Consider the following 16,766-nt stretch of genomic DNA (forward strand, 5'->3'; position numbering starts at 1 on the left):
ATGTTTTTGTTTACGATTGCCCCTCAAAGAAAGGAGTCAGCTCTCCAGAAAGGACTGCGCATGCCGAGTACTAAACAAAGTCTTAGTCAGTTCAGAGGTCAGTACAGCCACACAGCGCTGTCTGGAGTGACACAGACTGCAACAGAGGACTAACCCGGAGCGGACCATGATGGAATATTGGTGAAAAACACAAGTTTTTGGACGATTAATGCAGTTTTAGGAGCGGTGCTGTCTATGCCCTGATGGATCCCATTATACGGACGTCCGCTGCACGATTTGGATCTAAATATCTCCCGAAGCACTGCTTGGATCAGGAAAGCCTTCTGGGTGAGTATTTTGTTCTACTTCATTCTATAAACAATGTAAAAGCTGTATAAACCAAACTTATCCTTTAACAGAAAACAAGAAAACGACTCCAGGTGTTAAAGGCCAGGATAAGATGTTGTTCTCTGTGGCTTACTCTGAATAGGACAATATACACAGAGAAATGTATGCACAGAAAAGGCTCCTGACCTCTCTCCAGCTGGCTTGTGTTGGTCTCATATTTCTCCATGGTTTGTCGAACCTGTTCTCTTTTCAGCGGGGGGTACAGCACCTCGTTCAGTCGAGAGTCTCGCTGCTTGCGGTTCATGAAGTCCATCAGCTGGTCCAGAGAGATGAAAGGCTTCCCCTTAGAGCCACTGGAGCACATAAAAATAAAGTTTGCATGTGTTTGCACATCATCAGCATTTCAAGGGATCCTTAAAAGTATAATTTGAGCGTCATTTTTTTAAAGGTTTTGGAGTCAAAGTTTGAATTGTGTTCAGGAAAAACGTTATTCTTCATGGAAGTTATGTGCTGCATACCATTCTTCAAAGATGCTTTGTATCTCAGGGCGCAGACAGAGGGTGGCGAGAAACTTCTGGAAGGCCTCCCACGTGAAATCATCTGGCTTGAGCCCCTCTGACTGAAAGAGAACAGAGGGATTGTGCCATCAACACACTGAAATACACCACAGTCCCTGAGAACACTGGGAAATACATCATAAATCATGTGAATGCTGTAGGCTGAACAGAAACACCCTCGTTTTTCCCACTTTGTGTGCTTTTCCAGCAGGAGGCATCGGAGCACAAAAATTCACAGAGAAATGCTGACTATGCAGTTTGCACTATCTCGTCTCCTGTCGAAAAGAAACGTCTTGTGACTCAACCAGTCTGATTCTTTAAAGAGATTGCAGCAACTTTTCAAACGCAGGATACTTTTTACCACCCAAACCACAATCCTCTGGTACCTCAAAATGCATATTCAAGCAGAATTCTGACACTATCACCAGGAAACGCATGACTCCTGTTATCACTTGCCTTCAGCTCTAAAAGGGACAGCGACAAATAAGGGTTGGCATCAAAAATATGCTTCAAACATGTTATTTTAACATGTTGGATGTCTCAATGTGTAGTTTGCATTTCTGTTGTCAAATGGTGTAACCACAAAAGCACGACAAATATTAAACAATTCACCTTCCTAGAGGTGTACTGGTGAAATAATTTATGTATTATGAAATATTATTTCAAAGTTTATATAATACTTAATCTCTAAACTTGATGATGTGTTTTTTGTTTGTTTAAAATTTCATTTTACAGTGAAGTAGACTGCTAAAATCATATTCATAGTAACTTTTATTGCACAATATCAGATTTTTCAATGGGAAACATTGGTTGTATCAATTGATATTGCTCAGTTGTGAGTCTTTTATCTAAAAGTAGCCTTACTTTAGGTTTCCTGCTTTTGGAAGCCAAAACTTAAATCCTTTTTTTAGCTTATTTTTGATTCGGCTCTACAGAGTTTTGGGCGACTGCATTCAACTGTGCTGTATCAACAGGCCACAAGGTAGCTTGATCAGAGCATTCTGTAACTTTAGCCATGCTAATTCAACCGCTATCATTTCAGCTACTATCAAAATAAAATGTAAAAACATGTTTAGAAAAAAATTTGAATGACCCGATCAGGCTATTTGACTATTTGTAGGAGTTGTTTGAGTCACATTTAAGTCCACTGGATTCTGTGAGAACTCATGTGCAGGGTTCTTGCAACATTCAAATAGTCAAATTTAATGCCTTTTAAGACATTTTTAAGACCAAACAAAATGTAATTTAAGACCCAAAAATGTCATTCTGTCGATGAAAAAAGTAAATTTATTTGCTGTTAAAATAATCACAGTTGGCGTTTTCTCTTTTTTCCACCATTTTTTTTCGATTGTAATGCAGAAAAGAGCCAACATAACATACAAAAGTTGCACTATGGTAAACAACACACTGTATTGCACTTAACCCTTGTATTGTGTTAGAAAGCTGCTGACGTCTTTAGTGTTAGCGGGTCAAATTTGACCCGTGGTTAAACTTAAAAAACAACAGCTATTACCCAATATTGTTTTTCACCTCATAGCCAACTTATGTATTCAAATCCATGTAAACAATGTTTTTAATGTTATATTTTTGGCTCTATACTCTTTCTATCTTACAATATACCACTCGTTTTAAATTAAAAAAAACTGTTTTGAATCACTTTTTATTTCCTATAGTGAAGACCATGGTTAAGCACATTGTGCAAGTCTTAAAGACTGATATTAGAGCACACCTACCAAAAAGTTAGTTGAGTTCTTTGTTTTTAACCCAACATTATTAACAATAGAAAGATCTGTGGTTTTGCTGGTCAAAACTGACCAGTATGGATTTATGTTAGGGGGAAGGCAAAAAAAAAAAATCTTTTTCATTAAACCAACTCTTTTTACTCACAATAGCAAGTTGTATGTGTGTGTGTATATGTATGCGTGTGTGTGTGTGCGTGTGTGTTTGTGGGCAAGGACCATGAACTTAATATTGAAAAGCATCACTGCACCATCATTATTCACACTTCCAGCTAACTCTCCTACTTACTGCAATTTAATTAGTGAAACAAATCGCAACAAATACACACCATTAGAAGTTTTACAGCAGGTCATAGTGCTTTGTCATGGGCATTAAACGCACCGTGCGGAAATTAAATACCTACAGCAAATTTACGGTAAATTTAAGACAATTTAGGAGCTTGATTTCCTGGTTTTTAATTTAAGACATTTTAAGACTTTTTAAGGGCCCGCAGGAACCCTGGTGTATATGAAACAACGACTCCTTACAGAAGGATTGTTATGTATAAAAATGGTCTGAACTTTCAGTGTGTGTCATCTCCCACAACTTTAAATTCTGTGAAGACCTTAATGTCATCTAGTGAGCCCCTGGTCAATGCAAAGGCATTCAGAGAATTCTCCAACACCCCAGGGTGACGGACTGAGTCCTAATTACTATAAAGGACTACAACAGTAACAAGTATCTTAAGTGGATCTGTTGTCAGTGATCGTTGATCGGATGATTACCCTGTTATTTACGAGGCCACACTGCTCCAGCGCCGTCTCCACTCGCTTTTTATCTGAGAACATCTTGAGGATACTGAAAGACAAAGTTTGGAGAGAAAAAAATCTTTCAGAGTTAAAATGTTTTTGTTCTGTGAACAGAGTCTGAAAGGATCAGATTTACATTTGTGGTGTCTGCAACCAAAGAATGAGTCAAATGTCAACAGCCAGCAGAGATAAAGTAAAGTAGAACTGATAGTGAAAGTGGAAGAGAGCCAGAGCAGAGGAAAGGAAAGAAGAAGCAGGAGGCACTGCCTTGTTTTAAACTGTGTATAAAGTTAAACAAGTGGTTCATGTGATTCTCACTTCTTCACAGGAATCTTCCCGTCCTGATTCACCTGCAGCTTCAACTTGGTGTGCCTAAAAGAGAAAAACAGAGAGTTTACAAACCGTCTTCAGCCATCTCAAGTTTAGATGAGACACACTCAGTCCTTACGCTTTGAGGAGGAAGGTGTTCCGCGATGCATTCTGGGAAAGTATGTTAGTCGCCAAAGTGAACAGCTCATCCGTCCAAATCTGGAAATGCAAACACACTAACACGTGAGAGAGATGACAAACCAGGGATGTTTGTTTGTTTGCCTGATGTTTAACTACATGATGCAGTTTTTGTGCACACAAAACAAAACATGAGGAAAAAATCCTGCTGTTTATCTCCTAAACAAGCACACGCATTAGCCGCTATGTCAACATTGTAAAGAAAGTAGTCAGCTTATGGCCTGAGGGGAGAAGGCCAAAAGAAGAAGAGGGGAGGAAGGAGACTGAGGGAAGGAATGAAGGAAATAAGGATAAGTTGTGTTTTTGGCAGTGAGTTTTCAGATGAAGTGTGTAGTTTTAATTACCTTTGCTGTATCTTCCTGCATGGCCTGGAAGTTAAGGAAGGAGGTGTTGACCAGGTCATTGCCGTGAACGATGGTCACCAGCTTCCCTTCAACGTTGTCGCCCTTACCGAAGCCCAGCACCTCCCTCAGCTTTGGATCCTGACACACAAACACACATTTGACTTGATTTCCTTAAAACATCACATAAAACACAACTTTCTAGGACACATCACTGTTTTACGAGGCTGTAGACTGTCCAACCTTCTCACTCCTCATCAATCTCTGCCTCCAGAGAACAGTAAATGTGATGCATGTGGTGCACTCTGATCTAATTAAGCAAACGACTCTTTCCTTGTTTTCAGACCACTCTCTCCTCCAGCAGCTCTCTGCGTGTCTCTCTATCAATTATGCATTCTCTCCATTAGTCCCTCTCTGTCGGCTCTCTCTTTCATTTCAATTAAACAAATTAACTTAGAGGATTGTTTATTGAGAAAAGTTTGGCAAGAGCAGCGCAGAGGATGGAGCTGGAGTTTAAAGGATCCAGGCAGCTGAATTTCCTTTTTTTTCTTCTTCGTTTAAAAAAAAAGAAAAAAGAAAAAAAAGAAACTCCTCGTCTTAGATGATAATGAGCAGACCTTAGTGTCAACAGTTTTATTAGAACAACTGTCGACCAAATAAGTAGCCCTCATAAAACTGATGACACTCTGCTCTTTGGATTTTCCAGGGGAACTCAAACACTGCTCCTGGATATGAGTGATGAACTCCTTCAACCAGCATCAGCGTTAAAAGTCTGCACAGAGTGAATACAAGCGATAAGATTTAATTACAAAGACGGACACAAACAGACAAATTTCATCCTTTTGGAAAAGTCTATGAGAAGTCTCAGGAGGTGATCTCTCATCCAGCATGAGGCGCTGGTTGGCCTCATGTTTTTAGTCTATGCCTCGTATAGGGACTGAAGTCTTTGATGTGATAGTCACTGGTTCAGTTTTGCACAGCAATTTTTTGCTGCACGTCAAAGCCAAACTCTCCAGGCCTCAGATTTCCAGTCTCTGATAACAGAAAAATCACCCCATAGTTTGCACCATTGCTTGTGTTTCTGACACATTTAGTGACGTCTTCCCAGTACACACTAGGGATGCACCAATCCTGATCCTAGTATCATGTATTGGTCTATCTGTGCCCCTCAAAGCTGGATCAGTATCGGTGGGAAAAGGACCAAACGAAGGTGCCGATCCAGGCCTTTTTTTTAAGGGCGCTCTTTGCTACTTGATTTAAATGTTATCTTTGATTCACTTTCTTTTTTCTTTGCTGCATTACCAGCAGGGGCGTATTTAGTGGTTTGGGGGCCCAAGGCAAACCCAGTCAATGGGGCCCTCCATGTCCTTGTAACTCATCTTCCTCAGAGCTCGACTGGCCTTCCTTGGGTCCACTGTCTCTTAATGCAACTAAATGCATTTCCTCAAGTTCTGTACTTTAGTTTGATTTAGAAAAAAGTGAATACATAATTTAGTCCACTTTGTCCTGGATTTGAAATCTTTTATGGTCAACTGACAGTTTATTTGTCCCACAGTGGGGAATTTACAGAGTAACAGTAACAAACAAGAAAGTATGACGTAAAAAACATTACAATAGGTAAATATTGAAAAAAATAATAATTTAGTAAAGAAAAAATATGTAAATATCAAGCACAACATAAAACTGGAAAAAAAATCTACTGAAAGAGGTGATATTTACAGTTACCATACTTTTTGGTACTATTATTTTAAAGTTAATGTATTTTTATTTGACCCCCTGTCCAGTGAGTTATGTATCCAAAAAAGAGATTTTGTACAATAATGTTTATCACCAACTCAAAAAGTTTGATTTTGAGAAAATTATCCTGTTTCCTGGGCTAGATAAAGTCCTTAAAATCCTAAAAGTCTTACATGTTTATCTCAGATCTCAGAGCAACATTGTTTTTACTTCCGACTTGGTTGAAAATAAGAAAAAAATGGGGAAAAAAAGAGTTTTTTTTACCACTTTCTTCCTGAATCAAATTTTCAGATGTGTTGTAACGTGGAATAGCCCATTGAATAAGAATGGAGGAGGTACCCAAAACAATCATTAAAGAGTAAGCCTTTTGATGTATTTTGAAGCATGTGAAGTAAGATTTAGAAAAAAGAAATGCTTTCAATTGAAGAGAACTTCATAAATCAGTTTTTAAGAGATGCTTTGGGGGCCCCTGAGGATCTTGGGGCCCCAGGCAACTGTCTGTGTTTACCTAATTGTAGCTGTGCCCCTTATTACCAGTATACAGGGTATCAAAGTAGAATTTCTGTAAGTTCTAAAGCATTGTTTTTTTTTTTTTTATCAAAATGCTGCTTAATATTTAAACTAGTGCTGTCAGGCGATTAAAAAAATTAATCTAATTAATTACAGGATTTGTAATTAATTAATCTAATTAATCTAATTTTAATCTCATATCTGCTTAAGGTCCCAAAACAAAGAATTTGAATTTCAGGACATTAAAGGACGTGTGAATAAACGTGGACTGTATCACTCTAGCTTCCCCCCCGGTTTATAGCATGTTGCTGACTTCATGTGTGATACATTCAGGGACTGTCGGAAATTTGAAAATCCGACGAGAACACCACTTTTTCTAAGTAGGACAAACGGTTTGTAAATACCAGACATTTGAAAATAAGTGTGTCTTTGAACACCTCGGGGGTTTGGGATCCAGATTAATCTGCGTTAATTTTTATAACACGTTAATTTGCGGTGTAATTAATTTATCTAATTAACGCGTTAAAATGACAGCCCTAATTTAAACATTCAATATATACATTTAATACTAATATTTAATAAATAAATATAAACTTCAGTAATTTGGCCTACTCATGTTTTGTCTTTTACCCAAAACTTTACCAGTCTTATCTCACAGTAGGGAATGCAGGTTATTATTTAACACTGGTATTGGATTGAGATTGGTATCCGTATCAGTATTGGTATCGATCAATACCCAAAGCCGAGGTATCAGTAACGGAACCAGAAAAGTTGGATCGGTCTATCCCTGGTACAGGCCTAAATATTATATAATCATTATTTGTTTTTGTTTTTTCCAAATTGATGATATTATTTATTATTTGTCAGTGTTAACGGACTCATTTTACCTGAACTGCAGCAAGCCAACAGGGGGCCCATTGCAATATTTCCAGTTTTATATTTATGATGCTGTCAATCTATCCATCACTGTCAAATGCAGTGTCAGAGGTTGTGGAGAACATGGACAGGAGAAATGCCTTCTGAATAAGTTTAGAGCTCAGAAAATGTCCCTCTCATAGAGCCTGAGGAAGAAAGTTAATGAAGAAAATCTTTGAAGATGTTCACTGATAAGTATCATAACCAACTGGTGGTTTGTTGATGTCAGATAGTGGAGACGTGTTTCACTGTGAGATGAGTTACTGTGTGAACTGAGCTTAACAGACCACAAGTGAATGCATCACAGTTCAGCTGCCAATGTCTGAGAGTTCACTGATTGGATGGTATTAAGTTGTTGGGATCAAGAGGTGTGTTCATGTGTGTTTCCCACACCTAAGGTTTGGACACATTCAGCCAGGAGCAGTAGAGGGTGAAGTTTATTATTTCTGGCTTTGTTACAGCTGACAGTACCATGTGTACAGTTCTCAAAAAAACCTGCAAAACAGTCTCTGAGTTTAAGACCCAGAGTGTGTTTTGCAGGACGCTACAGTATGTGTTTACAGTGCTGCACCTGTGACACATATGAAACCAAACTGTCCCTGCTGGTAAAGAAGTTATCATTTATCCTCCTAGTGCGCACTGTTCCTCATCAAGCAACCTTTACCTAAATGAAACTTTTGTAAGAACTCATCCAAAGAAAGGAATTTGGTGCTGCATGTGACCTGTGCAAGAGAATACTGGATGCTCTGAATGTCCTGAAATTATCTATGGTTTGGTGTTGTGTTAGGCCAGGCACACTGTGTACAGATTTATCAGAGTAGATTTGTGTTTGCTCACACAGTATTTTCCTTCCCAGCTTGTCTGATAAATGAAACAGGCAGGTAAAAAAGCTGCAGGACGTAAAAGTAAAATGATGATAATGATAAATGATGCAGCACATATGCATCAGAAACCTCTCATGTAACTTGATGTGATTTCATACATCACTCATGGAGAAGTACTGATAAAGCAGCTTTAACAGGATAAGTTGTAGTGAGGTAAAGGTGGAGGCTTTAGATGCTGATGGTTTAGAGAGGTAGTTATGGAGAGAATTTTGTTTCTTTATTATTCAATCAAAAAGAATAGATTTGAAACCAAAAGAGAGATTTGTAATCAAAAGAGAATAAGAGAGAAATGGAAAAAAAAAAACGAGATCAAAATAGAAAAGGTTGCAATTGAAAAAAAAAATGGAGAACATATTTCTTTCCATTTTGCTTGTAAATCAGTCCTCTTTGCATTCAAGTTCTAAAGTTTAGCTTGGTGGCTATTGGTTGGTTTGACCTGGCTATACCGAGTGCGAGCGCCAGCTACCACTTCCCTCTTACACAACGCCTGGAGGTAAGTTGATAGCCTCTGACTACAGTCCGCTGTACATTCACAACAACAACAACAACAATACAATATAATGAATTATAATGCCCTACTGCTGCAAGCACGCTAATTAGCATGGTTGTCTCTGCTAGTTACAGCCTGAGCATAGTAACGTTAGCTAAGTTAGTGAGTAGGGATACCGACCGAATTCTGTCAAAAGTACCGGGTATCGATTCGTGTAGAGTCAAAAGGTACCATGTTTAGGTACCTAAATGCATCCTTGTGACTGTGAGGGAGTGGAAGAGTAGGCGTTTTTCCATGCTAGACATGAACACAGCATTTCAAGGTTATATTTTGAAGAATAAATATGTTAAATTGAAAAAATATATATATTTTATTGTTAAACAAATTAATATTTTTTACCACATAACCACAAAAAAGTGCCGAAAATTGGTACCGTTAAGTACCGGTACCAATTGCTAGGTACCGGGCATCGGTACCGTATCGTTTCAAATGTGTAAGGTACCCATCCCTATTAGTGAGTGATCAAAACATTTTGTTCCACGGTACACGCGGTGTCATGGTTCCTACACAACAGTACAGGGTTTCCCCCAGTGTGTTACAAGCCTGGCAACCATGCTAATTAGCGTGCTTGCAGCAGTAGGGCATTATAATTCATTATATTGTATTGTCGTTGTTGTTGTTGTTGTTGTTGTTGTTGTGAGGCAGACTGTAGTCAGAGGCTATCAACATACCTCCAGGCGTTGTGGAGGAGGGAAGTGGTAGCTGGCGCTCGCACTCAGTAAAGCCAGGTCAAACCAACCAATAGAAACTATTCTCTTATCCACTAGTGTAGGCCCCGCCCATTTAGTGCAGTAGAATTTGAAAGCAAAGAGGACTGATTTATAAGCAAAATGGAAAGAAATATGTTCGCTTTTTTTTCAATTGCAACCTGTTGTATTTTGATCTCAATTTTTTTTCTCATTTCTCTCTTATTCTCTTTGCTCACAAATCTCTTTTTTGGATTCAAATCTATTCTTTTTGATTTAATAATAAAGAAACAAATTATCTCCATAGGCAGTTCACTTATGAGCCTGTATCTTCACGAGGTTTCTGCTTGTCATGAATGATTCTTTGGCATAAAATACTGCCAAGTCATTCAGCAGTCAATTTAAGTAACACCTCTTTAAATAGAACAGCAAAGAATACATAAAGACCTGCTCTTTTTTGTCAAGTAGCCTGAGATAACCTGTGATTAAATCTGGTGCTTCAACAATAAAACTGGTGGCTTATGATTGTGGAATAGATGAGAGGGATTTGTGTAATTTTAATTTGAATCATTCTCACCACACTGCAGCTTTAAGATACAATTTTTGCGCAACTCTGGACTACTGTTACGGATGGCTTAATTTTTACTGCAAAAAGGAGACCTACTCTTTCAAATTGATCTAAAGCAGAATCAAATTGTTTTGTTTTATACTGTCCAACCACATCAAAAAAGACAAACCCCTGGCTCCTTCTATCCACCAGTCTGTCCTTTGATGACACATCTTCATGTTTGAACTGGACAACTAATGCCCTGCTTTTTATCAGCTGCTCTTACACACAGATCAACACGCTTACACAATGACTTCCTTTCCAACAGCCACTGGTTATATCACTTCCTGTCTGATGCCCCATCTTCAGCAGGCTCATTAGCACTCTGTCACATTTTTACCATCCGCTGAGAGGGGAAACACATACATATACACACACATATACACACACACATCTTTCTGTGACAGTTACACTTCAACATCACAAGGACAAAGTTATCAACAGCAGGAGGTGGCAGCTTCTCTGTCTCTAATTTACACACACACACATACACACACACACACACACACAAACCCATGACTAACCTTTGGTTGTTTGGCGTATTTTCCTGTTCTGGTGTCTCTGATAGTGGCCACGTCCAGAATTTCCACCTCCTGAAAAAGAAACCAGTTTGTCAGTTCACTGAAAATTGGCAACATTTCTTTCATAACATTTGGTGAAATATCGACAGCAACTGGAAGTTTGCTGCATCGTTTGGAAACATATTCATGGTTTTTCTGATTTCACTGAGCACTTAAAAGAAAACCATCTGGTTAATCAATCCAACACTGGTATTTGACCAGGCAGTGTTCAGCCATGTTTAAATTAATGTGCTAAATTATGAGTTTTTCTGAAGTGTTTTCCAGTTAGTGGTAATAAATCCGTTTGCATGACTGGAAAAATGACCCCCTTCAGGAGCAACATTGGCTTTTAAGGAAAAGATGCACCATCATATCTGTAAGAGCTCATGGTGCCCTGTTACCCCCTGGATCACTTCACTCTCTGCATCAGTTCTGCTTTTCATTCTTCTTTTTTTTTTTTTTTTTTTGATACACTAGACTTGGACTTAAAATTAGTGTTTGATATTCAGAGCTAGCTTGGACCAATTCTTCGTTAGACTGCTACTCAGAAACTGGCACATTAAAAATATTAGGCCTGCAATAATTATAGGAGAAAACATAATTCAAAAAATAACAAAGGAATCTTAATTAAATTTTCAGGAAATGTTCAAAATGGGGTAAGGAAGAAGTGATTACATTTTGGAGGTGATCTGGATCACTGTCTGGATCCAGGATTCCTTCTAAAGTTTTCTTTATCATTGTGAGATAGGGCTGTTTTCACCATATGTGTTTATAACTCCACCATAAATGGTCAGATTGCTTTGCAAAGCAACACAAGACAAGGTCACCATAATTTCTGACAGATGTAAAAGTACGATCCAGATTCTGGCAATATTCTGGATACTAAGATCTGGAATATGAAATATGTACTGGGTCATCATAATTTTCAACACTGTCAGGAAACAAATTGCTGCTACAACAAATTGTAGCAGACAGTCTGCTGAAAGGGTGTATAACATTAAAGTAGGACTAAAGTGTTTTGTCACAGTCACAATATGCATGGCGGAGGTCTGTGCTCTATGAGTGCTTTTCTCGTTGTTTTTGTTATTGGAAAAGTTAGATACTAGCCAGTAAAAACCATAGACTGTATTAAAAATGGATGTAGTCTCAGTGATAGCACCCATCTGTTCCTGAATAGAGTAATGAAGCTAATGCTGACTCTCGAGGTGGGCTTTGAGTCTCCTCACTAACAGCTACAGGGCACCAGACCTGTCAGTCACATAAGCTGCGTCTCTGATTGTCCAAACTTTTGATCTTAATATTGTGTATTTTTTTATTTTTTCATTTTTATTTAACCTTGATTTAACCAGATAAATACAACAGGAAAAAAAAAAAAACAGGATTTGTTTCGATAGAAAAATCCAAGTTTTGCCTTCAGTTTACGGACCAGGTTAGGATTATGAGCCTGAAATGAGATCTCTTGGTCAAGCAGAAACCCAAGATACTTATAGGTAGAGACCAGCTCTATCTGCTTGCCGTTTAGTGTCGTGATGGCATTTACGGGCTCAGTTGATTCATGTTTGTGAGGAAATACCATGACTTTAGTATTCTCTGCATTTAAAACCAGTTTCAAAGATTGAAGATGAGCCTGAACTGTATCAAAAGCAGTCTGTAAAAATTCTAAAGCCTGTGAAAGTGAGAAAGAGCAGGTATAAATGACTGTATCGTCAGCATAAAAATGATAAAGCGCATTTGACAGGTTGTTGCAAAGATTTTTTATATAAATAGTAAATAAAATTGGTGTAAACTCTCATTTGGTGTAAACCCTCATTCCCTTAGCTGGAAAAAAAATCACCCTGTACAGGCGGTAAATATGTTTTAAATGCTGTAAAAGTTTTTTTGGGGGATGATCTGCGTGTGTGTGGCTCTTGGTCTTTCTGCAGCCAGCCTCAAACAGTCCGTCAGCTCACTGCAACTTTTAGCATTTTTGCAAGGGCTTAAGCAGGCGAGGTACAACAGGGTTTCAAAAAAGAAGGCCATCATGTTTAATTGACCAATTGAAAAAATAAGCAAAAGATTATTCAACTTAAAATATAAGTGTTGAGGCCCTGACATAATTAAATTTCATTTCTACACCACCTGTTTAGCAAGATGTCACAGTTACCCACAGCATCTTTAAATTAGGGTGCGTTAGCAGGCTTCTCCTTCAGAAAGTCAAATTAAAAATGAAACGTTTACAAAAAAGAAAAAAAAATTTGTACATTCAGCTACATCAGTGCTTTTCTTTGTTTCTCTGTTTGCAGCTCATGTAAGGCGCAGCCAGCGGAAACACTGAAGTAACAAATGTGTGTAGGACGCATGGGAACACCGAAGAAATGCCGATGTCAAGATAAATTCCTTAGGCCAAGAGTTTATAGCCTGTCCCAGGTTTCTCCTTCCATTAAAGCCACTTTTATTTATTTTTCTTATCAGACACTCCTGCTTCTCAGGACATAAAACACAGCCAGAGATAAATGAACACTGTGTGAGTGTGTGTGTGTGTGTTTGGGTGAGACAATGGAAAACAGAGGGATGGAGAAAGAGATATTTGGAAGGAACTCTGCTCTCACACACTCATGGATATCTTGGACATATCTTTGGAGCAGATTTGCATGACTGATGCCGTGACACAAATACACACATGTATACATGCATGCACAAGTAAACAGGCAAAACACACACTGACAGGAGATAAGAAAAGAGGCAACAGCAAGGAAAGACAGTGTGGTCTGGAAGCGGAGACGAAGCAAGAGGCAAAAATGGGAGCAGAGCCCATGAGGCGGGGAGTGCAGTCATAAAATCAGCCATAAACAGAGAGGAAGACACACTGTAAATATTTGTTTAGTCCTGCACTCATCCCCCAGGCCGCCTCACTTCATTTCAGTGACTAACACTTTGCTTTTCTGCTCTTCTGTCTCAATCACTGCACGGCTTGTCTCTTAACATCGAGAACATTTTAGGACAGAATTTGCATTTTTCCTCCTCAGATGTTTCATTGATGAAAAACATTTAACACTGATGTCATTCTTTCTCTCTTTGCTGTCTGAATCTGGGACAGTTTGTCAGATCGTTAATTTCTTTCCTTTCATGTGTTCAATCCAGATTTTCTGTTTAAAAATAAAAAACAGAGAGAATCTCATGAAGTCACACTTCTAAACCAAAGTTTTGAAACTCATCTCTTCCACATTCCTCCTGTCATTACTTCACTCCAGCTGTGATGTCATCACCATGCTGTCTCAATGCTCCCCAGGGATTGGCTGCAAGTAAAAAAAGGTCAGAATGTTGAACCAATTGGATACAACTCTGTCTAAAACACTGTCCTCTGATTGGCCTGTGGAGAATAACTGACTTCCTGGGAGATTAAAGCGCTTCTGGGTCTGTGGGACACACACACACACACAGCACCTCTCCCACAGGCCGTGGTTTCATTCTACCATTGCTGTGATGACTCCTTGGAGATCACAGTAATGAGACTACAACTTTATCTGCTGTTTGTGTGTGTGTGTGTGTCTGATATTTTCTTACTTCTTGGTAGAAGTGAGTGCAGATGAATCATTTCACCAACATATTAGCTATGTGTGTGTTCACAATAGCCACATAATACGGTCATGCAGTGTGAAGAAAAAACATATGGTTTGAGCAGGAAAATATATATATTTTTTTAGCCTTTCAATTAAGAAATGTAGCCTATCTACACCAAATCAAATTACTAATACATCTAAATGAGCGATGGAGAGACAAGGAGCAGGAGCGGATTTTGACAATCTGACAGTGCGCGTATAGTTAATATCACATAAGGTGTCAAAATTTGTTTCAATTCGCCTTTTCTGTTTGACCATGCCATCCTCATTTCTGCTGTTTGATGTCTTTATGTAACTGTGTTCTCGTTTTTATGAAGCTATACTTTTGCTAGGTAAGGTGACCTTAAGTGTCATAACAGGCACCAAAAAATACATTTATCATTATTATTATTATTATTATTATTATTATTATTGTTACATTAAACACTTTAAGGGTTACTTGCAGAGGCTTCCATATCTGTGTGTTAATCTTTGTCCTAAATCAAAACAGGCTCTGGGTTTGTTTTTGAGATCTAAGGCTGTATTCAGACCAGAAAAGTCCTTTGGTCCACTTGTTTGGTCCAGACCAGAACGGACTTTATTTTTTTCGTTTGGTGCGGTTTGTATTCAGATTGTACTTTTTGCAAGTGGACTATATTTAGTAAACACATCCATGTGTGTGACAATCAGTGCTCTCATTGGACAGCACTGACTGGAAATGGAGGTAAACATAGAAGTCTTATATGCCACTCTCCTGGTCTGTGTGTTTGTGCTCTTATTAGAGCTGCAAAATCATTTTCAGTTTCAAGAGCAGCTCCTTCAAAGCAGGCTTAACAACGCTACGTTTCAAATTTTGGAACAGCGAAGACAAATGCGCACAGCAAGGAGACGCTATGCTCTGCGTGTCCTGACCCACAACATGCTAGCAACAGCATGGCTAAACAGAAGAGGGAGGATCAGGTATGAACCAAAGACGGTCAGGTTACAGTGGCTTTATAGGCCCAAAAGGCGCATGTATCCTGTAGTTAGTTCGGATGGACCTTGGTTTGTATTCAGACCTGCACTGGAGAACCACAAACCGCACCAGAGTTCATTTGGAAGTGGACCGAGACTACCTCAAAAAGTGGGTCTCGGTCCGGTTGTTTGGTCCGCACCAGGGTTCAATTGTGTCTATTCACACCTGCATGAGAAGTCCGCACCAGCGTGGGAAACGAACCCTGGTCCGTTTAAAGTGGACCAAACAGTCAAGGTCTGAATACCACCTAAGTTTCAATCTTCTGATAGCCCATTTAATTTGTTTTTCACCTCCTCTCCTCGTTAATAAAGAACAAAAACTTTGTGAGAGGGGTCCAGCTGCAGACCTCCACTCTCAGTGGACTCTCTTGGAGGCTCCACCACTTCACCGCCAGAGGGAAGAGACATCATGATGTGAAGTTTTTTTTTTTTTTTTTTAAAGCACTAAGAAAAAACAAAAAGAAGTCATTTTATTGTTGTTTACAATTCAATGTACAAAACTGTTCAGTGGACCTGGATAATTAAAAAAATCTGTCGTGGATGTATTGGTTTGTTTTTACATGGTATGATTGAAGTGGGCCACCTAGTATCTCAAAGTGGTTATAGCGTTTATTTGAGCCATAGCCTGTTTGGGAACATTTACCAGTTAGTTCTCTGACATTTAAAGTTTTAATTATTGTTTACAGAGAGTAACAGTAATATGTTTCTGTGATGAAAGTTTAAATTCTGATTTAAAACCAGAGGTATATCGATGATTGATGCATGCTAAACGTTGGCATTTAGATGCAATTTCTCTTATACATTAGCATCAAGCTAGCATTTTTTTTTTCCAATATGTGTTTTGGTCCATTAGGAGATATATAACATGTTGAATGTATTGAAAAGAAATCAGGAGTGAGAGTATTGTTCGATGCTTTAGGATTGAATGAGCTGCCATAAAACTTGGAACAGTCTTAGCTTAATGCTAAAGTGCTTTAATTTTGTTTTGCTTCCTGCAGAAATTAGCTCTTTTTCTCTTTCTAAGTTGGACCACTTACAAAACTTTACAAAATGCATTGTGCTTGCTCTAGAAATGTCTCTAAACATTACTTTTCATTGATTCACATCTCTGGCAAAAGATTATTATAATATCCCCATTATATAGTTTGGTTGCAGAGGAAAACTTAAATAGTGGGACCTCTGTGCAGGAGCGTATGTCAAAAAGTCTGACTTGATGTGAGAAGAATCACTTGGAGGAAATATTAAATGTCAATATCAATAATTAACACAGAGGAAGAGGGGGACAGAGGAAAATAGGTGAGAGTCTGTTATCATCAAGAATTCAGCTGAACTGAGTGACAAAAGTATCATGATATCATTTTTTCCCATTATAGTTCAGCCCTACTTCTGAGTAATAAAGACACACACTCAAACACACACACACACACACACATACTGGTGGGAGTACAGACAGGCATATCCTCAA

The 16,766-nt window shown here is 38.6% G+C and overlaps 1 protein-coding gene across 2 annotated transcripts in view; it reads right to left on the minus strand.

The window, feature by feature from the left end:
• plcb3 (phospholipase C, beta 3 (phosphatidylinositol-specific)) overlaps window positions 1-16,766 on the minus strand; it is a 77,786-nt gene that overhangs the window by 19,825 nt on the left and 41,195 nt on the right. For both annotated transcript variants that reach the window (XM_074699303.1, XM_074699302.1), the window contains exons 3-9: window positions 10,674-10,742; window positions 4,264-4,401; window positions 3,861-3,940; window positions 3,731-3,784; window positions 3,389-3,461; window positions 846-946; window positions 514-680 (exon numbers count right to left, since the gene is read on the minus strand). In XM_074699303.1, the coding sequence (XP_074555404.1) occupies window positions 514-680; window positions 846-946; window positions 3,389-3,461; window positions 3,731-3,784; window positions 3,861-3,940; window positions 4,264-4,401; window positions 10,674-10,742 (682 nt within the window). The remainder of the gene's footprint in view (window positions 1-513; window positions 681-845; window positions 947-3,388; window positions 3,462-3,730; window positions 3,785-3,860; window positions 3,941-4,263; window positions 4,402-10,673; window positions 10,743-16,766) is intronic.

Source organism: Halichoeres trimaculatus, unplaced genomic scaffold (genome assembly GCF_033239565.1).
Source record: "Halichoeres trimaculatus isolate MK-OKI-2021-1 unplaced genomic scaffold, fHalTri1.1 fHalTri1_scaffold_22, whole genome shotgun sequence".
In the NCBI taxonomy this organism is placed as follows: Eukaryota; Metazoa; Chordata; class Actinopteri; order Labriformes; family Labridae; genus Halichoeres; species Halichoeres trimaculatus.